Below are 22,779 nucleotides of genomic sequence, written 5' to 3'. Positions count from 1 at the left end.
TGGATAGGCAGTGAAACCATTTCAACATTACAGAACACGTCCAGTTGAATGTGACTAACTATTATCCATACTTAAAGTGACACTAAACTCTGGAGTTAAATCTTAAAAATGCATTCAAGTACCTGAACTATTAACAACAATGTATCTTATTTGTGTATCACTCGGCTGTAGATCCTCAAATCATCTCTGAATTGGTGCTGATACTGTCCTTCCTTCTGGAGGGTGGCTACTTTTGTTCCCCATGGTCCCTGTGTGTGTTGTAAAGTAGTCACCTCTCCAAGCTCACTCCTGTGATGGACTACAATCTCATGTTTAGATTGCTAATTTGTATAGAGATTGTAGTCCATCACAGGAGCGAGTTAACAAGGCAACTTTGCAACACACACAGGGACCATGAGGAACAAAAGGGAACAGAAGATAATACCCATTTTTTGGTAAAATGTAAAGATGGGGCTACATCGAGTAATAGATACCAAACATGTCAAACATTAAAATTGTGTACGCCCATGCAATGGCGAAAAATTATGGTACTCAAAATTGTTCATATGGGGATGCTTTAAAAGCCTTTACTGCTTTAGGATTTAACAGTGAATTATGGACCTAGAATTATTGCTCTCACTCCAACGTTCCCAGCGATAGCAACATGTGGTGCAATCGTTGTTTACATACTCATGCAATTTTATTTAATACAGATTGCGGGGGCAACAGGGTTGGTTTTAATTTATTTTCATTTTCATTTTATTTTTTATCCCTTTTTTCACTTAACTTTATTGCTATCACACAGGGGATAACAAGCACTACCGCAGGCTGCTACAAGTGATCTCACCTGTACGAAACAAGCTCACCTGCAGCAGCAGCCATGATCTTGTCATGGACGTTTATGCACGTGCGGCGGTCCTGAAGTGGTTACAACAATCTCTGGTGATCCTGCCATAAAGGTCCTTGTTCAGGCACTAGGATGACAATGCTCTGACCTTGTTTCACAATTGCATTCCTGTGTTGTCATCCTGTCGCCCGTTCGTCCAATGGAGACTATGAGTGACCATTTCAACATACATTATGCACACACGATCCACTGTTATCACCATTAGGACACCCACCATCAGAAATTTAATACAGCCATATGTGGAGTACATGTAGAGATTACATGGATGCAAAGAGGCTGCATGAGATGAGCAGAAAACAAATTATTATTCAGTTAGGGTTTTCATCTACCTTAAATCCCAGTAGTCTTATACAATCTTTACCCAACACTTAGGTGCTGCTTTATGATTTGGTCTTTGATAAGCAGCCCGACTATATAAAGCACCATGGGTAGGGGCAACACCCAATAGTTAGAGGCAGAATCTTTTATTTCCTGTTTTAATAATAATTTTCAGTGCAGAACCTCTTTAAATACTTTCATGTTGTTGAAAGAGTAAACTGGAGAAACACTTGAGAAGAACATCCATTTGCAGTCATTAAATGTGGATGCGTCTCCAGAGGATTCCTCCGAAAGGAGAAGAATTTATACTTCTTAGTGTCAAAAGATCAGTACACAAGAATCATCTTAGAGGATCAGTATGAAACTAAAGACTCAGAAACCAGCAAAAATATTTTCATCTCTCCCAGCTCAACACTTCATGAAGAAATGTCTTCCTTTAATATACTTTGCGGAGGTTTTCTTTTGCATTAATTCAGCGTTACATTTCATTCAATTTACAACATTTTCAGTCTGTCTTGTTTGAAGTGGGATTTACATGTGACCTAAATTATCACTGAGACTATTGAGGATCATCAGTCCATATATTTTAAATTAATTTCTTATCCTTCTAATAAATTGTAATTCACCTTAATAACATTTTGTATCTGTGACATCTTTGCTGCGCTATCTTCATTTTCTCAAGTACTTTTTATAACCTGCCTTTGCTTTTCCTGATGCCTTACTTTGCAGTGCTACTTTGCAGCCTGCATCCTCAAATTTTGAGGGCTGTTATGGGGGATAGGGACACGTGTTGCTTCCGCGTGTAAAACATGGCTGCTGAAATCACCCCAAGATTATTGTTACTCACAGCCATTTACAATGTAGCTCATGGGCGCCTAAATCAATTTTAAAGAATGATGAAAGAGCTTCTTGTAAAACGATTAATACTTACCTGTCCCACCACATGCCACCAAACTTTGCTTTGCTGATGATTCAGCTTGCTGAATATGTGTTTAATGAGTGGTCCCTCAGTGCTGTAGTGGTGCCATTGGGGTCAGTGGTTGAAACTACAGGGCGCAGAGGGGGACCAGGCATTACATACACCTGGGAGCCTTTTCAGCTAGCTCATTCCTTCAACAGAACAACGTTTAGAGTAATGGGCAGTAGGGCTCGTAAGCAGGGCGGCATCTCTTTGAGTCACATGAGGGGTTGCAGGCAGAGTGGCATGGCCACTCTGCTGCACAATGTTTGCTGTGTGCTTGCCACCCCCTGTCCGGCCAGAGCATCCAAAGTTTTTAAGAGCCGGGCAGGGAGATGTGTAAGGGCCATATACATCTCCCCAACCAACTGTTAGCAACCTGGGATGGTGTGGCTCCTAAAACCAGTGATGTCAACCAGCGAGAGCTGGGTGGGACGACAGCCAGAGCCCCATCGCTAAACATCCACCCCCCTGTGCCATCTCAGGTGGCAAAAAAGCTAGGGACACCACAGCGGGTGAGTACTCACTGTCTTCTTTGCATGGAGCACTTCCTTTACATTTTTTTAATAGCCTCAGATTTGCTCTAAAGAGAGGTACCTACAACCAAGCAACCAAGCAACCAACATGACCATGGAATCAACAGGCCCCAACAACTAATATTCCATTGCTTCCACTTATCCCGTCACCTATACCGGCTGTGTATTACAGTTGTGATTGACGCTGCTGTCAAAACAAAGCTTCTGATCAGTATTGTTAGACAATGTTCAGAAGTTTGAATAAGAGATACAATATAACATTGTTGATACAGTGTATTTACTCTGTTTCATTCATCTACACTTTATGGGAGTGACTTTTACTCTACATATGATGTTTGTTAAAGCAGCCTTATATAATCTATATGCGCTTCGAATTTGCAGCATGGGTGCCGAAGTCATCCCTCAATCAGCTGATCAAATAAGCAGGTTTGAAAATTCTTGGACGAACGGAGCTAGCAGCAAGCGGCCACTATCAGAGTACAAAGGAAATAGCAGGGGATTGGTCCATCAACGCTCATAAGCACTAATGGAGGAATCTGTTCTATTGTTTTCCGTTCAGCCCACGGATTGAATGGAAAAAATAGAACTATGTATACCCAGCTTTACAAGTAAAAGAAATAATATTTGTTCATATTTAACTCCCCATTAACCATTAGTTAGCCTAATTAAACCCCTTTGTTCCTTCAGTTATTTTTCTGTTGATATTTTTGTTTATTTCTATTTTTTAACTATTCATTTTGTAGCTTTTTAAATTTGATTCATTTTATACTTTTTTTAGTGCTGCATTTAAAAGAATGTGCAAAATTAAAAAGTTCGTGTCATTTTAGATAGGACAACCTTTAGAATAAAAAGTAAATATTTGTTAAAACTTCTCAAAGTAGGAAAAAGTCAGTTTTTTTTTTAAAGTTTTGTTACAATTTTCTCTATGGATTGAATAGAAAGTAAAATACATTTGCAAGACAATATCACCTAAATATATGTATTTTTTTGTGCATTAAAAAAAAACTTTTTCTTTCTTATTTTTTTTCTGCGGAGCTCAGTCTGAAAAGTCTTGTACTTCTAAAGCAAGACCAGATTGTAACAATAGGTTACAACTTTATAGAATAAATGAGGCGTTTCATACAATACGGCCATGCCATAAGTAACATTATCAGCACGTATGATTACTTATTGAATTTTAATTCCCTTCCTGTGGATGGGTCAGGATGTTTTGCCATTACCCTTCTGTGTCATGTCAGGGTCACTACAAGTAAAAAAAATCCATCATGTTGAAATTAGGTTATGGGAGCATAGGGAATTGTGATCACAGCAAGCCAGTGATAACAATCTGCTTCATATCATGGAATGTAGTTCCAGTTTAAAAAATCTGATTTATTGCACTCCTTCTTATGACAATTTAAGGAGTTGTTATTTGTAAATTCTTTATTTCTAAAGACTTAGAAAACTGTACACAGATTGAAAATAGTCAAGTCCCAGTACACATTTTCGAGGTATAGAAATCAGAAATACATAAAAGGTGCTTCATGATAGAAGTAGATGAGAAGAATATGACTTCTAGAAAAATCACTTTGTCCTGAGTAATGCAACTGTTTCTATTTTTAAGGGTTTTAGTGGGTCACATGAGACATGAATTGCCCTTGTACCAATAGAAAATCTTGTTATTGACCATAAAATCAAAAGCAAAACCATTGTCTTGAACATAAGTCAGGTTTCCGGTTTTAAACGTGGATGGGAATAGGTCAGTGGTTGTGATTTTAGTGGTTTGTAAGTTAAGGAGGTGGTGGGATAGAGGAGCTCTAGGGGCTATGGATGGAGGGACTAAGGAAAAGGAAAACTGGTGTAGATCTAATAATGGGGAGCTACCTGTAGAAAGAGCAAGAGGGAATAGGGAGTTAGGAGAGGAAAGAAAGCAGTAGAAAATAAGGGAGGCCTGAGGGGGTTGGGGTGTATGTAATCCTTTGGGAAGACATGCAGGAGAAGACAGAAAGTTCAAGAGTTTACATGCATGAGACTTTCCAAAGAAGTGAAATTGGTCCAGCAAAACCACATCTTGCAGCATATTTCGAGTTTGTTTTAAGAGGATAAGAATGAGGCCAATAGACACCAAGGGGTGTGTGTGTGTGGGGGCGGGGGGACGAGGGGGGGTCAATCTGTCTATCCTTTTAGGATACAAGCTTTGGCAGCATTGAGGAGGTGTCTGAGGATAGATGTTTTGATAGGTTTTCATAGGGATGGAAGTGGTGTGCAAGAAGAAAACAGAGGTTTCATTGGGCAGTATAAAGTATTAGTATTTGGTCCAGAAGGTCCTTCAGTTTTAGTTAGTGCAGAATGGATTCCATATCTGTGTTGCTACGGCAGCAAAGATCTGTGACATTTGGGTAGAGTTTTTAAATGGCAGTTGGTGTGTTATACCATTCAGATAACATTTTGAAGTTTTTTGTTTTATATGTAGTGCAGATGAAGGACTTTAGTGAGAAGTGCAGTATCATTTTCACATTGTTTCTGGGTGAAGGATACCTGTAAGTCTTTCTCCCAGAGTTTCAAGTATGGGGCTTTGTATCCTGGTTTTGTTGTGGATATATGTGCATCCAAGGACCAAGAAGCTGCAATATATCACACGCTTGTTTTGGGATTTAGATATGCTTTGAAGGATAGTTATAATTTTAAATATACTAAATCTACATGCTCTCCCCACCTTGTCTTTCCAATGCTACCTTTACCTCATATCAGCAGATAACTCAGTCCAGGTGCCATGACCTACATAGAGTGGTGGTCCCATCCTCTTCACGGCTGGTGGGACTTTGCAGTATTCTGCATGCATGGCTTAGTTTATTTGATTCAGTGTCCAGTGTATTGGGGTTTTATTTGTGTTACTGTTGCTTTTAATGTTTAATCTTACTTTTCTTTCACAGTTTGTTGCTTTATGTTAAAAAAACCGCTATGAGCCTAATTAGGGGACTTTTTAGCATAAAAACATGTCCAAGACAGTTGAAAGGAGCTTCAGTAACCCACATGAGCCAATTAAAGCCAAATGCACTACCAGTGAACAACTAGAAGATATTGGTCACCAAAACAGTGCACTGTTTTCTGTGAGTCAGCCAACTAATTAACGTGCATTCTAAGAAGGAGCACATCTATAGCGTAGCAAAGCAGGAAGTAGGCCCTTTGGATATGCTATGCAAATATAGCTGCCTCTATGAACATATATAATTCTAAAACTATTTCTAGCATGACTGAAAAGCTTAACATTCCTTCTAAAGCTTCCGAAAACCTTTAGACATTAGTTGATTGATGACCTAATTTTCATCTGAAACTCCTAGAAATGTTACCCATTGTTTGTGAATCTGGTATGCCGCCATCTTCTTCATCTTGTAGTTTATTTGACATTTTAGGCACATGTTACACTGGAAAGCAAAGCTAGAAATCTACAAAGACTCTCCAATGTCCTTTTACTGTCATGACTTGAGACATAATGAGGCAATAAAAAAAGAAAATTAATATGTTGTAATAAAATAGTCATTAAGAAGAGAGAGACGGTGCCAACGTGAAAAATTGGCCCCATACACCACCAGTAAACCGGCCACACAGCAGGGAAATTCAAACTAAGCATTAGATGAAAAATAAGCATAAGTTACCTTTCGTGATAATCATGAGCCTGAATTATTAGTAGTATAAAAACTTCAACATAATATGTAAAAGTAATCAAAGATGGCCCCTAAGAATACCATGTTTAAAGTGATAATAAAGTCAAAACGTTTTTTTAAGCTATTTCAAATGTTTAAATCACTTACAATGGATGCTGCTCTTTGATATTTAAAAGTTTTAGTTTCCTGCAGAATCAGCTGGTCCCCTGAGCACTGGCCCGGATATCCTGTTTTAGGGTGGCTCCTTTCCCTTGCAGGGTTCTATGGAGTCACCTTTGTGTGTGCTAGTAAGCAGTGTGTGTCTCCACAATCACAGACACAGCAAGACAAGGCACTCCCTTCTCTTACTCCTCCCCCTCCTCCCTTCTGCAAGTTAGTAGATGGACGGCTGCTGCAGACTGCTCTGTGCCTTGTGATCTTGTACAGGAAGTTCAGGGAAGCCGAGCTGAGAGAGACCGTTGCAGACTTTGCGCTTTGCGATACGACTTTCTATAACCTAAATTATTTTTTTAAATGGTGCACCCTTGCAGCTACTGCAACCATGACAAAATTGGGGACATTTTCTGCCCGGTTTGTGTAAATGTAAGCTATTGCTCAAATGATTACTTTAGCTTTTTCCAGCAGGATTTTTATCCTTACGTTACTAAGGCTGATTATGAGAGGTAAGAGCTGGCAATGAAGTGTCCTGAAATTCTTTCAATGTATGTAAGTGACCTAAAGAGGAAAATATTTTTCCCATTATTGAGTTCTAAGAACTGGAATTCTCCTGTTGCATGCTTTTAGCATAGAGACACCAACTGGAATCCTCATGCTGCATGCTTTTAGCACAGGGACAGGAGAGAGAGGCTCCAGCAAAGGATAAGATGAATATAAAGACTAGGGGTTAGGCCTCGTTCACACCTGAATCGCGGTATCGCGAATCGCGGTAAAAAAAACTGCGCGACAACCGCGCGTATGCAATACGCCTAGGTATGAACCAGGCCTCAAACTTAAAGGGGGGGATTTATTAAAACTGGAGCAGCTGTGCATGGCAACCAATCAGCTTCTAGGTTTCATTTTCAAAGCTTAACTGAACAAATTGAAGAAATAAGCTGATTTGTTAGTGTGGCCAAATGCTCCATATTCTGTCTGCTCAGACTTTAATAAATTCCAACCAAAAGAATTTTAGGGGGGGGCATTAAGTGGTAAGGGCACACTCAAGGGATGACATGTTAGGTAAAGGGTTGGTTTTGGAATTAATGTAAACCCTAAATGAATTAAATGTAGTTTTCTAAACTATTGTTTTCACCAGTTTTCACTTTTTTCCATCATTTGTTGCATTTCAACGCTGCTGATCTCCTGCAGCCTCTTCCTGTCTACATGCACTTCAATAATGGCTGCATGCCAGGGCAGGTTTTCTAATAGTGACAACAGTGTGCCATGCCTGCATATTGCGATTAAACAGACAGATGTGCATTGAAGGAGCGCCAGACACCATGAGTGGATGTGGAAAAGTGGTACAGTATTGACAGTTGCACTTTTTTAGGTCACACTATGTTAGGGCAGCTGTTTATCAATCCCAAATTTTTAAAAACTTTAAGTTAATTTTGATGCACATAAACACAATATACAGTAATACCCACGTTTTGGATAAAATATAAAGTTGTGTTGAGTAAATAGGCTCAAAACTGTGTGTTTGTGAAATGGAAAAAAATGACGGTCTCCAAAATTGTCCATAGGCGAGGCTTTCAAAGCCTTTATAGGTCATGAATTTAGAGTCAACAAGGAATGATGGCTCCAGCATTATTGTGCGCACCGATATCCAACATGCATGGCGCATTAACTCTATTGCTATCACATGGGGGATCACAAGTCCCCCTATGTGGTAGCACATTAGTAGTGACAGGTTCTCTTTAAGGAAACATTAGGGGTCTATTAGACTCCCAATGTCACCTTTCTACTCCAATGAAGCTGATCAAGCACAGATGGAACGACAGCTCTGAAACCAGAAGTGATAAAATCCTTGTTGCTTCTGGTTTCATTATGCACAGAGACTTTTGATTGTCCTCCACGAAACCTGCCGACATGGTCCATGCCTGTCTTGGGCCTGGGGGAAGGGCAGCCGAGGCTGGGATACATGGTGGCGGTAGTCCAGCGGGGATAATCCAGTAGGGAGAGGGGGAAAACGGTACTTTCAGTAGCCTGTGGAAGTGAATCAGTAAGCTTTGTGTATTTCTTTCAGATTTGTGCAGTAATCCAACATGGAACAACTTCTGCACATGTATGCAGTATGCAGGAGCTTCCTGTAATAAAGACCGGTCACTGCTGGTATCTCTCCTTGTGCAGGGTGACTGGTCTTGTCTCCGCCCCCTCCTGTAATTTTCTGCAGGCAGCCTGTAGTGGGTGGACCTTCTGGGCCCCTCCCACACTCTGCTCTCTGCATGGGCTATGAACAGCACTGTGGTGATTTCATAGCTACTTTTTAAAGTACTATTTGAGTTTGCAAAGACATTTGGTGCTCACAAAGTGGCTCCTGAGCAATAAATCTGAATAAAAGTTCTTGTGTCCGCAGTTCAGCTTATTCAACAACAATGTTCATGTTTTTAGATTATTTGGAAAATAACACTGGTAACTGACCTTGTATATGCCAAAGTATAGTACTGAATGGGTGAGCTGCCCTCTCTGGCACCCGGTTTCCAGGAAATAGCGACCTCCACATCCGACACAACCACAAGCTGGGGCTGGGCTGGGGGGTCAGGTACTTGGCACTTATCTACAACAAAAGGAATGACAGAGATCAAAGCCAAAGCTCGGCAGGAGGAACAAACAAAAGTCAATCCAGGAATGTGTGAATTGGGACAGAAAGGCGAACTCTGATAAACCCCATCCACATATAATCTCTGGAGGCAGATCATGGATTCGATTTGTAACTGATTACCGCATTGATTTATTACATTCATCTACATCTGTCGCTGCTCATTTGTGAAGTATTACTGACACAACAACACAGAAATCAATGGCAAGCGGGCTCTAAGTATCCTGGATGTGTACATAACTGCATTGCTGATTTCCAGTGCTTCACTAAAGCCAAACAAAGAGCTCTAGAATGAGTCCTGCCATTATCATAAATCTTGCCATACACGAGCCGCTGTTTATATCATCTGAATACGAATATTTCTAAAATAGGGATTGAAAGTCAGAAGAACCAGAATAGTGTCAATGAAGAACTTTGCCAAGCTCTACTTAGACTAAACAAGCCATGTAACATAACAGGCTGACCATTTACACTAAATCACTGGGACTTTGCTTTTAATGAGCACCTGGGCACCTAGGACTTGGCCCACTCGCATCTTTGTCAGCAGTTTGTCAGTCCATCAGGTACAGAAGTCATATCATTTATGGTCTCACCTTGGGATAAAGTGGACACATCTCTTGGCATGCTGGCTCTTCCCTTTCCTGCCCAGCTGTAGGCTCCAACGCTAACCCGATGCAGAGTCCCTGACTGGAGGCCACCAAGGACAACTTTCTACATGGAGCGATAACACAATTTAATTATATGTGTGTGTGTGTGCAGACATATGCAAACAGATAATGTGCTCTACAAATGTAGAACATCTTCAAATGGATGTTTGGTAGCAAAAAGCAAATAAATATTTTTCTAAATATGTACATGTAGTAGGGGACAGGCACCCTCAAGACTTGAGAGGATATGCAGGATGCATTCTAGAAATATTAATAAGTGTTTTAATGCATCCTGCTTCTTCTCTCAAGTCCTTATGTCCTGTAAGTGCCTTTGTTAAATATTTTTATTTTTTACTTTACTTTTAGGGGCTTTGGGGAAATATCCTCTATCTCTTTTTCTGTATCCCTAGTTATTAATGAACAGGAATCCTCTATACTGAGTGTTCCTGTTCATTCATAACATGAGGACAGAGTATGTTTACGATAACCACAATCATGAATGAACAGGAGGTGATGTAGATCACATCCCATTCATTCATAATTGAGGCTATAGTAACCATGTTATGTCCTCAATTAAGTGCAAACACTCAGCGATCATTGATAACTGACTGCTTGTATCCGCTCTCCTCTCTGATACGCTGTCACAGGAGGCTGAGCGAGCGGTGCAGGGAGGAGAGCTCAGCCTCCTGTGACAGCGCGCGCTGTCTCCGCGCACACACTACTCGGCTGGACTATGTTAGGAGGCTGAGCGGTGTGGGAGGAGAGACGTCGGGCACTCACAGCGTTCTCCTCCTGTAGTGCTCGGCCGGCCGTCACACTTTCTGTTCTCCCCGCTGGAGGAAAGAAAGCAGGGATGCAACAATTATTCGGCAGCAAAATGGCATTTTCCGCATTTCAGAAATATGTTTAGGCGGCTGATATATCGGTGCGTCCCTAATATATATATAATATTTTTTGTTTTAATGTTTTTTTTGTTTTTTTATGGGTCCATTTAAAGCTGAGTATTTAGGTCTGCTTTAAGTCTGTGCTCTAGAATGACACCTAGAAATGTCTTATCATTGTTCCTCTTCGACACGTATTCCCTTATATATAGAAACTCAAAATTTAGTAAGCAATGAAAGAGTTATGTTCATCAAGTCCATAACTGACAGATGGCAATGATTCTGCAAAAAAATTGTTCTGATTTTTTTTTAGTATATATAAGAGGAAATTGCATGCTCCATCAACATGTGTGAAGTGGGATGACTCAGTGGTATGACTGCTTTAATTACAGGAGAAAGTAAAACTCTTTGCAAACCATCTGCTGCATTTCTATATTCCATGAGTCCATTAACACTGTTGCGTAATAATAAAAGCCTCGGCCACAATTCAAATGTACAGTACATCGGCGACGTATCCAGCCGAGCGGCAGAGGTACTTACAAATGTTTCCACTGCATCTAGTTGCCCCTGAAAAATAGAAAAGTTTCACAGCTAAGCTATTTTTCTTTTGAGAAGCAGCTTTTGAAAAAGCATTTATAAATTGCATTTAAAATGTGCCAAGTCAGTTAGATAGAAAACTTGTGGAAAGTGCTCTTACCACGACACTCAGCTTTTGGAATAAGATTAGATAAGCAACACTATGTTCACAAAGATGGATGAGAAAAAGTATAAGCTGTATTCGGGCCTAGTAAAACTAAACTCCCGGCAGTAGCTAAATACAAATACCCCTTTTAGATTGTAAGCCCTCAGGTGCAGGACCCTCCTTACCATCTTGTCATGAATTGTATTGTGATTGTAATGTCTTCCTTATATTGTAAAGCGCAAACTGTTGGCGCTATATAAATCCTGTATAATAATAATAATAATAATAAACAGGTGAATTACGTATATGTGAACAGGCTTAAAGGGTTATTAACCCCTTCATGACTGAGGCCCTTTTTTCCATTTTTGCACCCATGTTATATTCCACATTTTAGGCCTGAAAATGACGTAAAACCCCCCAACATTATATATTTTCTGAATGCCAAGACCCTATAGAATAAAATGGTGGTAGTTGAAAATTTTTATGTTGCGCAATATTAGCGCAACTCCTTATTAAACCCCAAAATTTAGTGACAAATTTAATTAAATGCCCCAAAACACAACAAATTACCCATTTTTTTAATGAAATATAAAAGATGAGGTTACAACGAGTAAAACGATACCCAACATGCCCAGTTTACAGATTGCGTGCGACCGTGAAACGGCGAAAACGTGCAGTAACACAAAAAGTCAATAAAAGACACTTTAAAAGCCCCCACAGGTCATCAATTTAGAGATACCCCAAAATACTGCCCCTAGAATTATTGCTCTCACTCCGGCGTGCGCGGCGATACCCAACATGTGTAGCGCGTTCGTCGTTTTCATGCGTAGGCGCACCCGACGCGTGTTTACGTGGCGACGCGCGTGCTCGCGGGGGCGGGGTACTTTTAAAATTTTTTTTTTATTATTATTAGATTTATTTTATTTCATTTTAATTTTAAAAACTGTTTTTTTTTTTTTTTTTACTTTACTTTGACTGCTATCACATGGGGGGGCTTGCAAGCCCCCCCATGTAATAGCAGATGGTGGTGACAGGTCCTCTTTAAGGTGATGCTGGGGGTCCAAAAGACCCTCAGTGTCACCTTTACACTGGAAATAAGCTATTGAAGTGCAGATCGCACTTCAATAGCTTATAGCTGGGCTGCAGGAGCCCAGAACTGACAGCCCAGGGACCGGAAGTGATGCAATCTGCATCGCTCCCGGTCCCATAGAACGGGGAGGGGATCGATGAACGGAAGTTCGTCGACCTCCTCCCCAGCTCCCCGCGGACACAAAGATCGCCGGTCCCGGGCCCGTAGGAGGGGCAACGGAGCCCGGGAAGCACGGCGGGGGTGTCCGGCGGGGGGGGGGGCCCCTTCTTCGGGACGCAGAAGCGATCTGGCGACAGGTAAGTCGCCAGGATCGCTTCTGTTGTAAAGCCGACAGTCGGCTCTACAAGTTTAAACAGAGTCCCGGCGGCAAAAGTCGCCGGGAGTCTGTTTAAACAGCCCCGATGCTGGCGACGTACACTGTACGTCGTCAGTCACGAAGGGGTTAAACCCTCGCATCTTTTTGCATATATCTACTGCTAGCAAGCAGTACATTAAAAATAAAGGGTTAATACTTACCTGTGTCTCCGCCGCGCGCTTCCATCCGTACATCTGAAAACTTATCCGGCGGCCGCAAAGGATCTTGGGGCGGGCGCATGCGTAGTTTAGATGTTCGGCCAGGAGACGAGGAGAGACACAAGGTAAGTCTATGGAGCAGCGTGCACACGCACATACTCCATGGGACATGAGAGAAGAGGAGGACAGAGGAGAAAAGGACAGTAAAGTAGAAGATGATCAGATTAAGAGTCATAATTTAAGGTAAGTCCTTACATTAGCATTGTGGGGGGGGACACTTTTGACTTTAGTGTCACTTTAAGCTATTCATGCACTGTTAGAATTTCTTTTGAACATTATTTCAAAATTGTTCATCATAACATTCAATGATGCCACCACTGGGCCAGCTAATTTAGTTTGAAAGGCTCCAAAAATGTCATCCAGACTGGCTACTTGAATGGAATCCCAGACATATTAAACAGGTTTCTTTGTGCCTAGAACATGCACATTACTATATGTTAGATTTTTCCAAAATGAAAAACAGAAAGAGAAAACATTTCCAACCTGTTCCTTTTATTTTCCTCATTACTACGATTGAATATGAATGTGGCATAATGAGGCAGCTTGAGGCAGTTGCCTCATGCGGCATCTCATTGGGTCAAGTGGGAGGGGTGGCAGGTGTGCCTGCCACCTCCCTTCTGGCCGGAGCGTCCCAGGTTGCTAAGAGCCAATTCAGAACCCTCCAAAATCCCAACACAGACACTAAAGTCCAGTTTCAGGCAAAAAAAATGTTAAAAAAACCCCTCTATAACAAAAACTATAGCAAAATGTGTTAACTAAAACTAACTAAAAATGGAAGGGAGAGGAAAGAACTAATTTGGGACTCATTAGGGTAAGTACAATTTTTTTTCACAGTTGAGCTGTAACTGAATTTATTATTGGATCACAAAAAGCCTGTGATCTGCAGAAAGAGGCGGCAATAATGTAACTTAGTAAGAATGTCTCAAAATCACAGTGACAATTAAAATAGGAGCCACTGTGACTGATGGAAGTGGGGAGGGGCGTATCATTCTAAGCCATAGGGTTTCTCTCTCAGATTGTCTGCCTGGAGGGGCCAAAAAAGTAACAAAATTATATCTCTTGAGGATAATATTTTCCAAGGCATTTAAATGTTTCTCTGAGAAGATTGAGCCCCATAACTGTCTGAAATATCTGATAAAATGACATAATTACATACTAGCATAGTAGTTAAGGTTGGAAAAAGACACAGGTCCATCCAGTCCAACCTATGCGTGTCAGTTTGAGTGTGTGCCATTTTGATTTTTTTTAAGGCTTCGTTCACACCATCCTCAGTTTGTTCCGGCCCACTTGTGGCTGGAATGCACTGGATCACATTGCGGCCGGCTCAGCTTGTTGTAGGATGGGCGGGGGTATGGCGGTGCATTGAAGTGAATGGCACCGCAGCCATGCCCTCCCTAATGCCTGCCGTTCAGTCCGGTCAGAAAAAATTGCGCTTGCAGCATTTTTTCTGACCGGACCACAGGCATTGATGTGCCTTGCCTTCCCGTGCGGCTGATCGCATTGCAGCCGGAGGGTGCGGCTGCGGTGCCATTCACTTCAATGCACCTCCAAAGCTCCTCCAGCCCTACAACAAACTGAGCCAGCCGCAATTCGATCCAGTGCGTTTTGGCCACAATTAGGCCAGAACGCACTGGGGATGGTGAGAATGAGGCCTAAGAGTATACCTATCCTTGTATGTTGTGCTCAGCGAGTAAGAAATCTAGAAGTTTTTTGGATCTGTAAATACTCCCAGCTGATACCACTACTTGGGGAAGGAAGTTCCAAATTTTTTCTGTTCTGACCGCAAAGAACCCTCATTGTAAATTCAGATTAAACCTCCTTTCCACCAACTTTAAATTGTGGTCACCTGTGCTTATTAAGGACCTGAGACTAAACAAGTTGCTACTTGCTTTACAGTCATCATTGATTAACCTGTAGGTAGCAATCATGTCTCCTCTCTAAAGCTGTCCATACACCTTACAATTATCTGCAGATTTTATGTGGTCAGATGGAAAAGGTGCAACATATTCCTCCATCTACACTTAACTGTGTGGATGGAGTAATCTCCACCTGGGCCAATCTGTTGCAATTTTTCCATCTGACCACAGAACATCTGCAGATAATTGTAAGGTGTATGGGCACCTTAAGATATATAACTTTAATTTATTAAATCGTTCCTCATAGCTGTGGTCCTCCAGTCCCATAATTAATTTTGTTGGCCATCGCTGGACTCTTTCTAATTCTAGGACTCCCCTTGTGTTCATGGGTGACCAAATATTCTTGTAAACATTGTGAAATAATTAAAAGTTCAGAAGGTTTCGAGCATTACTGGTTAAAATGCGAATAGATATACTGAAAAATGGCAATGATGGGGCTAGTCTAACTTAGAATTTGTCATTGAACTAACATGCAAGATTCTCTTACTACATTAGGTGCTATCCTCCATTCCAAAAAGCTGCATCATAGAAAAAAACTTCAAAGAAAAGTTAGAAAAGATACTTGCCTTACTAGGGCAAAACCCAACATTTACATGTTTACTTATGCTTTAGTACTATACAATTACAGTTTGTAAAACATTTTGGTTTTTCTAAACTTTTTATTTTATTTGTCAGCCTATAGTTAAAAAAACAGGGCAGGGTTCTTATTAATACAGTGTACCAAATAAAGCTTCATATGTCTGTAACAAAAAATTTCTTAGGTATGCTAATTTTGCCATTAGCAACTTGTCATCAATGACCTCTAGTCGTGAAAGGTTTCAGTTTCTTTCCACTAACCACCAAAAACAAAAAAAGTTAAAGGGAGATTTGGGGTATGAGAAAGTATGAAAACCCAAACCCTAAAAGTATTGTCACCCTTACCATTCAACGACCACGAGGCACAGATAGCTTTTAATGTTCAGTGATAGACACCATAAAGTTTTAGCCTAAACTAATATTAATACCTTGAATTATCTTTCTAAGCCCTTCTAGATATATTGCAAAGCCCAATTCACCTGGTAATTGGAAGAGAGCTGCCTTCCGTTGCTGCTCATTGTAAATAATTTAGTAGCCCCATTCTGAATATATTCACATAATTAAGTAACTTACCAAGTTCAACATATCCAATTTAAGGGGAACATCCTGAGTTAGCTGTTTCACATGTTTACTGTTAATTACCTCCGTGTAGAAAACCTATGAAGGAAAGATGCAAAATTCAAATTGCGGTACAATCTGTACTTTAAGCTTCTAAACCTTCATCTGCTAAACCTTCAATGGTTACTCATTAACGATATACAGGAAAAGCTATTAAAAACAAAGAACAAATAAAATATTTAAGATTGCTACAATTGCTTAGCTGGTTCAAATATCACCGAGATGATTTTTGCAAGAAAGTTAGCTTTCAAAATTGCAGAAGAAGTACTGAAAATTGAGATGTATGCTTCCTAAAGCATGGAAAATGTATGCACGTTGTACATTCAGAAATAACCCCAAACTGGTAAAAGAGCAATTCCAGAAAACAAGTAAAACTACTCAGGGAAATACTAATTCCACCTAACAAACACTGTAACTGCCTAAATCAGAAAACTCACTCCACTACACTCCTTCACTCCTAAATCTTAGTCCTTTGTAATCTGTAGCAAGTATTCAGAGACCACCTCACAGGGTCACTGAGAGTGCATTCTATGAAGTGTGTGCTACCTAACTTCTTTTTTGTCTTCCTGAATCACCAATCACATTCAAAATTCAAAGGCAAGATTGAATCTGATTGGTGTCTGTGAAGAACTTCACATTACTGATGGCTACATTAGGTTTTATGTAGGTGAGGCTGTATTGGGTGTTTTTCTCTCCTGGTTTTCCAAGATCATGAAATTACAAATAAAGGTAAGAGGATAGATTAGTGTACTAGGTCAATGCCTAAGTGCAAAAACTGAAGTACTGAGCCGGTGGGCTTTGGAATCCCTCTATGCATCTTAAAGTGACATTAAAGTCACATCGACCCCCATGCTGCTTTAAGGACTTACCTTAAATAATGACTCTTGATCCAATCATCTTCTTCTTTCCAGTAGTTTTCAGGAGTCCCTCCAGCGCTGGTGCCGGTCTCTGATGTCTTTTGTGTCCCAGGGTGTCTGAGTGTGTGCATGCTCCAGGCTGCGTGCATTGACTTACACTGTGTCTCTCCTCTTCTCCCGGCTGAAGATCTCTACTGCACATGCGCCCGACCCATGATCCTTCACAGCCACTCGAGAATCTTCAGATCTTTGGATGGGAGCCAGCGGTGGAGACACAGGTAACTTTTTTGGTAATTTTTTAATTATTTTTAATGTTTTTGGATATGTCTACTGCTTGCTAGCGGGAAATATATGTAAAAGAAGAAGGTTTAATTATACTTTAAGGCTTTATTTTCATTTTGACTAGACTGTGTCTTTGAAGAAGAATACCTCTAAATGTTACTTGCATCTAAACAGACCATACTACACAGATCCATACAATTTGAGAAAAAAGCAATAACTTGACTGTGAAAAAAATGGTCTGTATGTGGTCCCCATGCCTATGGCAGTCAAGTACAATTTAGGAAAGCTGTAAATTAGGGAAAACAGCTCTGCCTTCAAAAAACAATACAAACGTTTCTTCTTGAGTTTCATAAGTCAATCCTGAAGGTTCACTGGTGGACAGGGATACACAATACACCTCCCACTGACTCACAATGGCCTTATGGAGATTCTGTCAATTTACCCATTCAGGGACTATCTTGAACGCCCAAACCATGACCCACTTATGCAACTCTCCTTCACCGTTAGCCTTTATCTGTTGGGGCCTTCACAAAATGTCTGGTGCTTGCGGGTATGGTGGAGCATATGGTCTCCTACCAGGATTCAGTGCTAGGGCCTGATTGGCCAATTGCTGCAGCTAAGCACTGCCAAATGGGAATAATGGTGACATGGTCAAACTTGTGATAGCTCTGACAGCAGTCCATCATGGAGCTTACATAGGGTTTGGTCTCTCAGCTCTGATTGAGAAAAGGAGCAACGGAGGAGAACAGTAAAGGTGCACTGGGGATGGGCTTTCAAGAGGCTCTGTAACTTTTCTCTGAATGGGAAGCATGGCAGTGTCTATTTAAAGCAGATTGGGACACAAACATCAAAATATTTGGCATGATTCAGTAATACGCACACAAATCATTCATATGAGGAATAAGTATTAATGGCAAGCCAAGTGTGTGGGCAGAAAGGAATGATGGCTGTGAAATGCAGTATGCAAAATAAAAATGAAAATCTGATGGTTTAGGAGATCCAACTACACCGTAAATACCAGCAATATCAGAATCAGATACCTTTCAGATAATGATTACCCATTCAACAGTTTAGAAGCTGTCTGATTACTCTGCCACATTGGTAGATCCAATATCACGGTAGACAACAAAAGTTTGCTTGTTTGTTTTTAAGCACAGTTTCCTTCTACGGGAAATAATGTTTAGTGATGCTTTACCATCCCTAGAAAAGTTGATGTTTGGTATAGAACAATCCTACACATGCCATATCTACAGATAAAACAAAAAACGTGTTGACTGTCTATTAGAGACATAGAGACAGCTCTCCCTGTGTTCATCTCTCTCCCGTCTCTTTCCAGCTACATCCTCTTATTGATTAATCTGTCCATCCCATTGTTACTAATTAGGTGGCATAGCAGGAGAGCCTATGGGGACCCCAATCTCCTCTCCAGTATTATCTCCGGAGGATAAACTCATTTTCTGTTTCAATAAATGACAGGGGTCTACATAACACATCTTTCAGATTCGATCTAAAAACCGCAGCAGCGTCTAATGATTCTTGCTGGCAAAACACCTTTCCATTCCAGCCAGCACCATTAAGAATTTTCATCCCGTGTGCATTTAACTTCAAGCACCCGTAATTTATGATTTAATTTTTCATCAATAGAAGTAATTGGTCTCTCACTTCCTCTAAATTCCAATACCCGGGGGCCGCGTACAATTAATTTTTACGGCTGCTTCTGCGGAAAATTTATTAAGCATGTCTCTCATTGTTTTGTTTCTTGTTAAATCTTGCTGGGAGCCCGTAGTTTATGCAGATGGGTTTTAAATATGTGGCCCAGGAGAAACCGAGAAAGATGAGAACATGGGCCTGGCCAATGAGCTGTGCCTATAAAACATTCTACGCAATGCTTTCAGTGGCAAGTCCACTCCTAGGACTGATGTATTGAAACAAGACCAGTGCACATTATTAACTTTCTAGAGGTCGATTTTTTTTAATTTTAATTTAAGATGTAAAGAGCTCCTGGAAAATTAAAGGGTCACTTGGCTCAACTTTACCAAAGGTTCCATTTTTTGAAAGGGCTTTTACCTTACATAAATTGAAATGTATGCACAGCCAATTTTTTTTTTTCATTTTAGAGTAGGGAAGGGTTAAAACGTCTGCCAGGTTGTTTTTTGTTCTCTGTATACAGTTAGGGAAATCTCCCTTCACTTCCTGACCCAGAGATGCAACAGGAAGTTACAGGAAATCTCTCAAAGTGAGAGGAATTCCCCTTATAGACAGTTGTTTTTCACCATTGGAAGATTTCCCCTTACCCTCCCTTTCTTTCTCAGTGACAGTAGTCACCAGGGCAAATAGAGGGGTGATTCTCCCCAATGGAGACACATGCAGCAATAAAAACTTGGAAACGGCTCTATCCCTCACCTACTTAATCCAAGATTTAAAAAAAAAAAAAAGTATTTGCCTATAGAAAATGTTAAGACTGCTGTGTTCCTCTATTGGATTACTGGACAGGAAGTTAGCTAAGTGGAGGTGGAAAGAAGTGTTGAAAATATTGCTACAGCAGGCTTTCGTCAAGTAGTGCAAAAACATACAGCAGCGGTCATTGAACTAGGGCCCACTGGTTGCCATAAACTAAGTCCTTCTAATGAGACGGCTCCCACATGCAGGTTTTTCCCATTGCAAGCTGAGGTGGAGGAGCTGCTGATTGTGGGGTAGCAAGCAAGTGCTGGGTGCTATTACAGGCAGTACTGAATGGGGCAGAGTGATCTCCTGCCTGCTGGTGCCTGTATAATCCTGGGCCCTGACATAAACATGAGTAGCGGCACAGAACAAAGAGCTTGCATGAAGGTAATTGTTACTGACACCAATGCTGGGGTACTATATTTAGCCCACTGATACCAATTGTCAGAGTCTATAGTCCTTGTACTAGCAACTAATGCTGGGCACCATTACTCTTAGTAACACATGGACATTTATTACTCCCATTGACCCCAGGTCATTTATTACTCCCACCGATGCTGGGACATTCCTTACCCCCACTGACCACTGTCACCCAGTCACTCACTACACACATTAATGGGGCAGTTATTACTCCTACAGACATCAGGGCATTTCTTTACTCCCACTGACCACTGCTGCCTTTTGTGACCAATAATGTTGGGATACTTTTATTCCCACTGATGTCTGCATATTTAATAATCCTACTGACCACTGATGCTGAGGGGATTTCCTACTCCCACTGACACCATGGCATGTTTTACTCCCATTGATGCCAGGACATTTTTTATTTCTACTGATACTGGGACATTTTTTACTCACACTGACGCTGGGAATTTTTTTACCCCCGCCGATGCAGGGGCATACTCAAATCCCACTAATGCCAGGACGCCTATTACTTCCATGACCACTTACGCTGGGACATTTATTACTTCCAATGACATCTGATGCAGGGGCATTTTTTTCTTTTTGTGCACACATGATAAAATATAATTTTTTTGGCTAGAAAACAGCTTCAAACCCCCAAACAATGATATATGTTCTGAAAGCAGAGGCCCTGTAGAATTAAAAAAAATGCTAGTTGCAATTTTTTATGTCGCACGTTTTTTGCTCAAATGTTTATCAAACCCGTATTTTTAGGAAAAAATTAACTAAATTAAAATTTAGTGCACAGAAACATAATATAATACCCAATTTTTTGGTTAAAAAAAAGAAAGACGGGGTCACGTCGGGTAAAATTGCATTCGCCCGTGAAGCCGCGTGAATACCAAATTTTCCCATAGGGAAGCTGCTGAATCTCTCTCCGATCACTGCGAGGAGACCTACCGAGCCGTTCCCCGGCGCCGCACGGGAACAGCTGTGCCCGGGGAAGCCAACGGTGGGTGGGGGGAATGGGGGCGCCGCATGGTACAAACGATCCGGCTGTTGCAGCAGCCGTGTTCTTGTTTTAACCACTTCTGTGGGCGCCGCCGTCTATAGACGGACGTACTGCGGCTCGGAAGTGGTTAAGCCTACTAGACACTGTCTGGCCCCAAAGCAGACCGATGAACTGGCCCTTTTGAAAAAAGTTTGAGGATCCCTTGAAATAGAACAGTTCTACACATACAGTACTTGCAAGAAGCTTGTTTGGGCTTTATACTCACAGCCTTCAGCGTTCACAATAGCAAACTTTTACAAAACATTTTCAAAGCTTTCAGCCGGCTTCAAGCAGCTTTCTTTAGAAATACTTACAGTGCCACTTAAAGTTTGTTGAAAGCCTGCTAGTAGCTTGTTTAAATTGACAGCCCCCATTCCCACTAGGATCTGTGTTCACCATCACCAAACTGGACGCTGAAGGGGTTTTAAAGGCTTCCAGAAAGCTTTGTAAGTGTTTTTGTGAAAGCTTTCTTTACTCACTGCTCTTACATAAGTTAAAGCCGATGTTTACAAGGACTTAAAGTGACAAAGATCCCTGCTGTTATAAACTGTGTTTAACCCTTTCATGCGCTGAGGTCAATGATGCCTTAATGAACAAGCTAAATTTAGTAGCATCAACTTGCACCAGTTAACTGATGCATTAAAAAAGGAGGGATATGTATCAATTCTTTCACACAGCAAGGCACTACTAAATATGAGTGTGTCAGACCTCTACAGACAGACCAAGGCTTCTCCATAGAGCAAGGGTTCCTGCTGGCAGGGAACAGGCTTTACTTCTCAGGCTGTGGTTGCTTTAGAAAAAAAATAATTGTAAGATATTGAACACCTTTTGTTTTTATGCAGCTGGAATGCATGTAGCTTTTTTAAGCTGAGTTAAGTTGGTATTTAACATGAACTCTATGGAGCTAATTTGTAAACTGTTTGCAGAGCTATTTGCTTTGCGAACGAGATTCACATCATTGTATTACCGCTAGATGGCACCAAGGAGCATGAGAATTTTTTTTTGCTCCTAAACTCTAGACATATAGGGCATTATTTGGTACGCTGTTCTAATAAAAACCCTGTTTTTTGTATTATAAGCTGGAAAAATGTATTATTATTATTATTAACTGGACAAATAGGCCTTGTTCACACAGGCTTCACTTTGTATCAGAGCTGTGTTTACAGCAAGCTTTGCAAGGCTTTTGCCATACTTCAACCAACCAACCAACCAACCAAGCCTTTAACCCTTTCATAATTATTTTTTAAATTTTTCACTAAAGAATACTTCCCAAGAATAACCCCCAACTTTTTATTATTATTATTATTATTTTCTGAAAGCAGATAACCTGTAGAGTCAAAATAAGGTAGTTTCATTTTTTTATATCACATGTGCACAATTGTTTATAAAACCTATATTTTAGGTGAAAAAATACTTTTATTTGAATGCACACAATCACAATATAATTTAAAAATATATGTAAAAGATGAGATTGTTTAAAGTAAATAGATACTTAATAGATCAGGCCTCAAACTGTGTGCACCTGCGAAACAGTGTCAAATTATGATACCTAAGGTGGACCTGTACCCATATCTTTAAAATAACAACAAATACACTTTTAGAAATGTTTAGTAATGACAATCTACA

The 22,779-nt window shown here is 40.6% G+C and overlaps 1 protein-coding gene across 1 annotated transcript in view; it reads right to left on the bottom strand.

The window, feature by feature from the left end:
- Positions 1–22,779, bottom strand: part of EGFLAM (EGF like, fibronectin type III and laminin G domains) — a 117,622-nt gene that overhangs the window by 52,748 nt on the left and 42,095 nt on the right. The window contains exons 3-6 of the mRNA XM_018564600.1: positions 16,075–16,158; positions 11,205–11,231; positions 9,730–9,847; positions 8,959–9,094 (exon numbers count right to left, since the gene is read on the bottom strand). Coding sequence (XP_018420102.1) covers positions 8,959–9,094; positions 9,730–9,847; positions 11,205–11,231; positions 16,075–16,158 — 365 coding nt within the window. The remainder of the gene's footprint in view (positions 1–8,958; positions 9,095–9,729; positions 9,848–11,204; positions 11,232–16,074; positions 16,159–22,779) is intronic.

Source organism: Nanorana parkeri, unplaced genomic scaffold (assembly GCF_000935625.1).
Source record: "Nanorana parkeri isolate BGI_ZX_2015 unplaced genomic scaffold, ASM93562v1 scaffold764, whole genome shotgun sequence".
Lineage (NCBI taxonomy): Eukaryota > Metazoa > Chordata > Amphibia > Anura > Dicroglossidae > Nanorana > Nanorana parkeri.
This window is presented reverse-complemented; position numbering and strand designations above follow the sequence as displayed.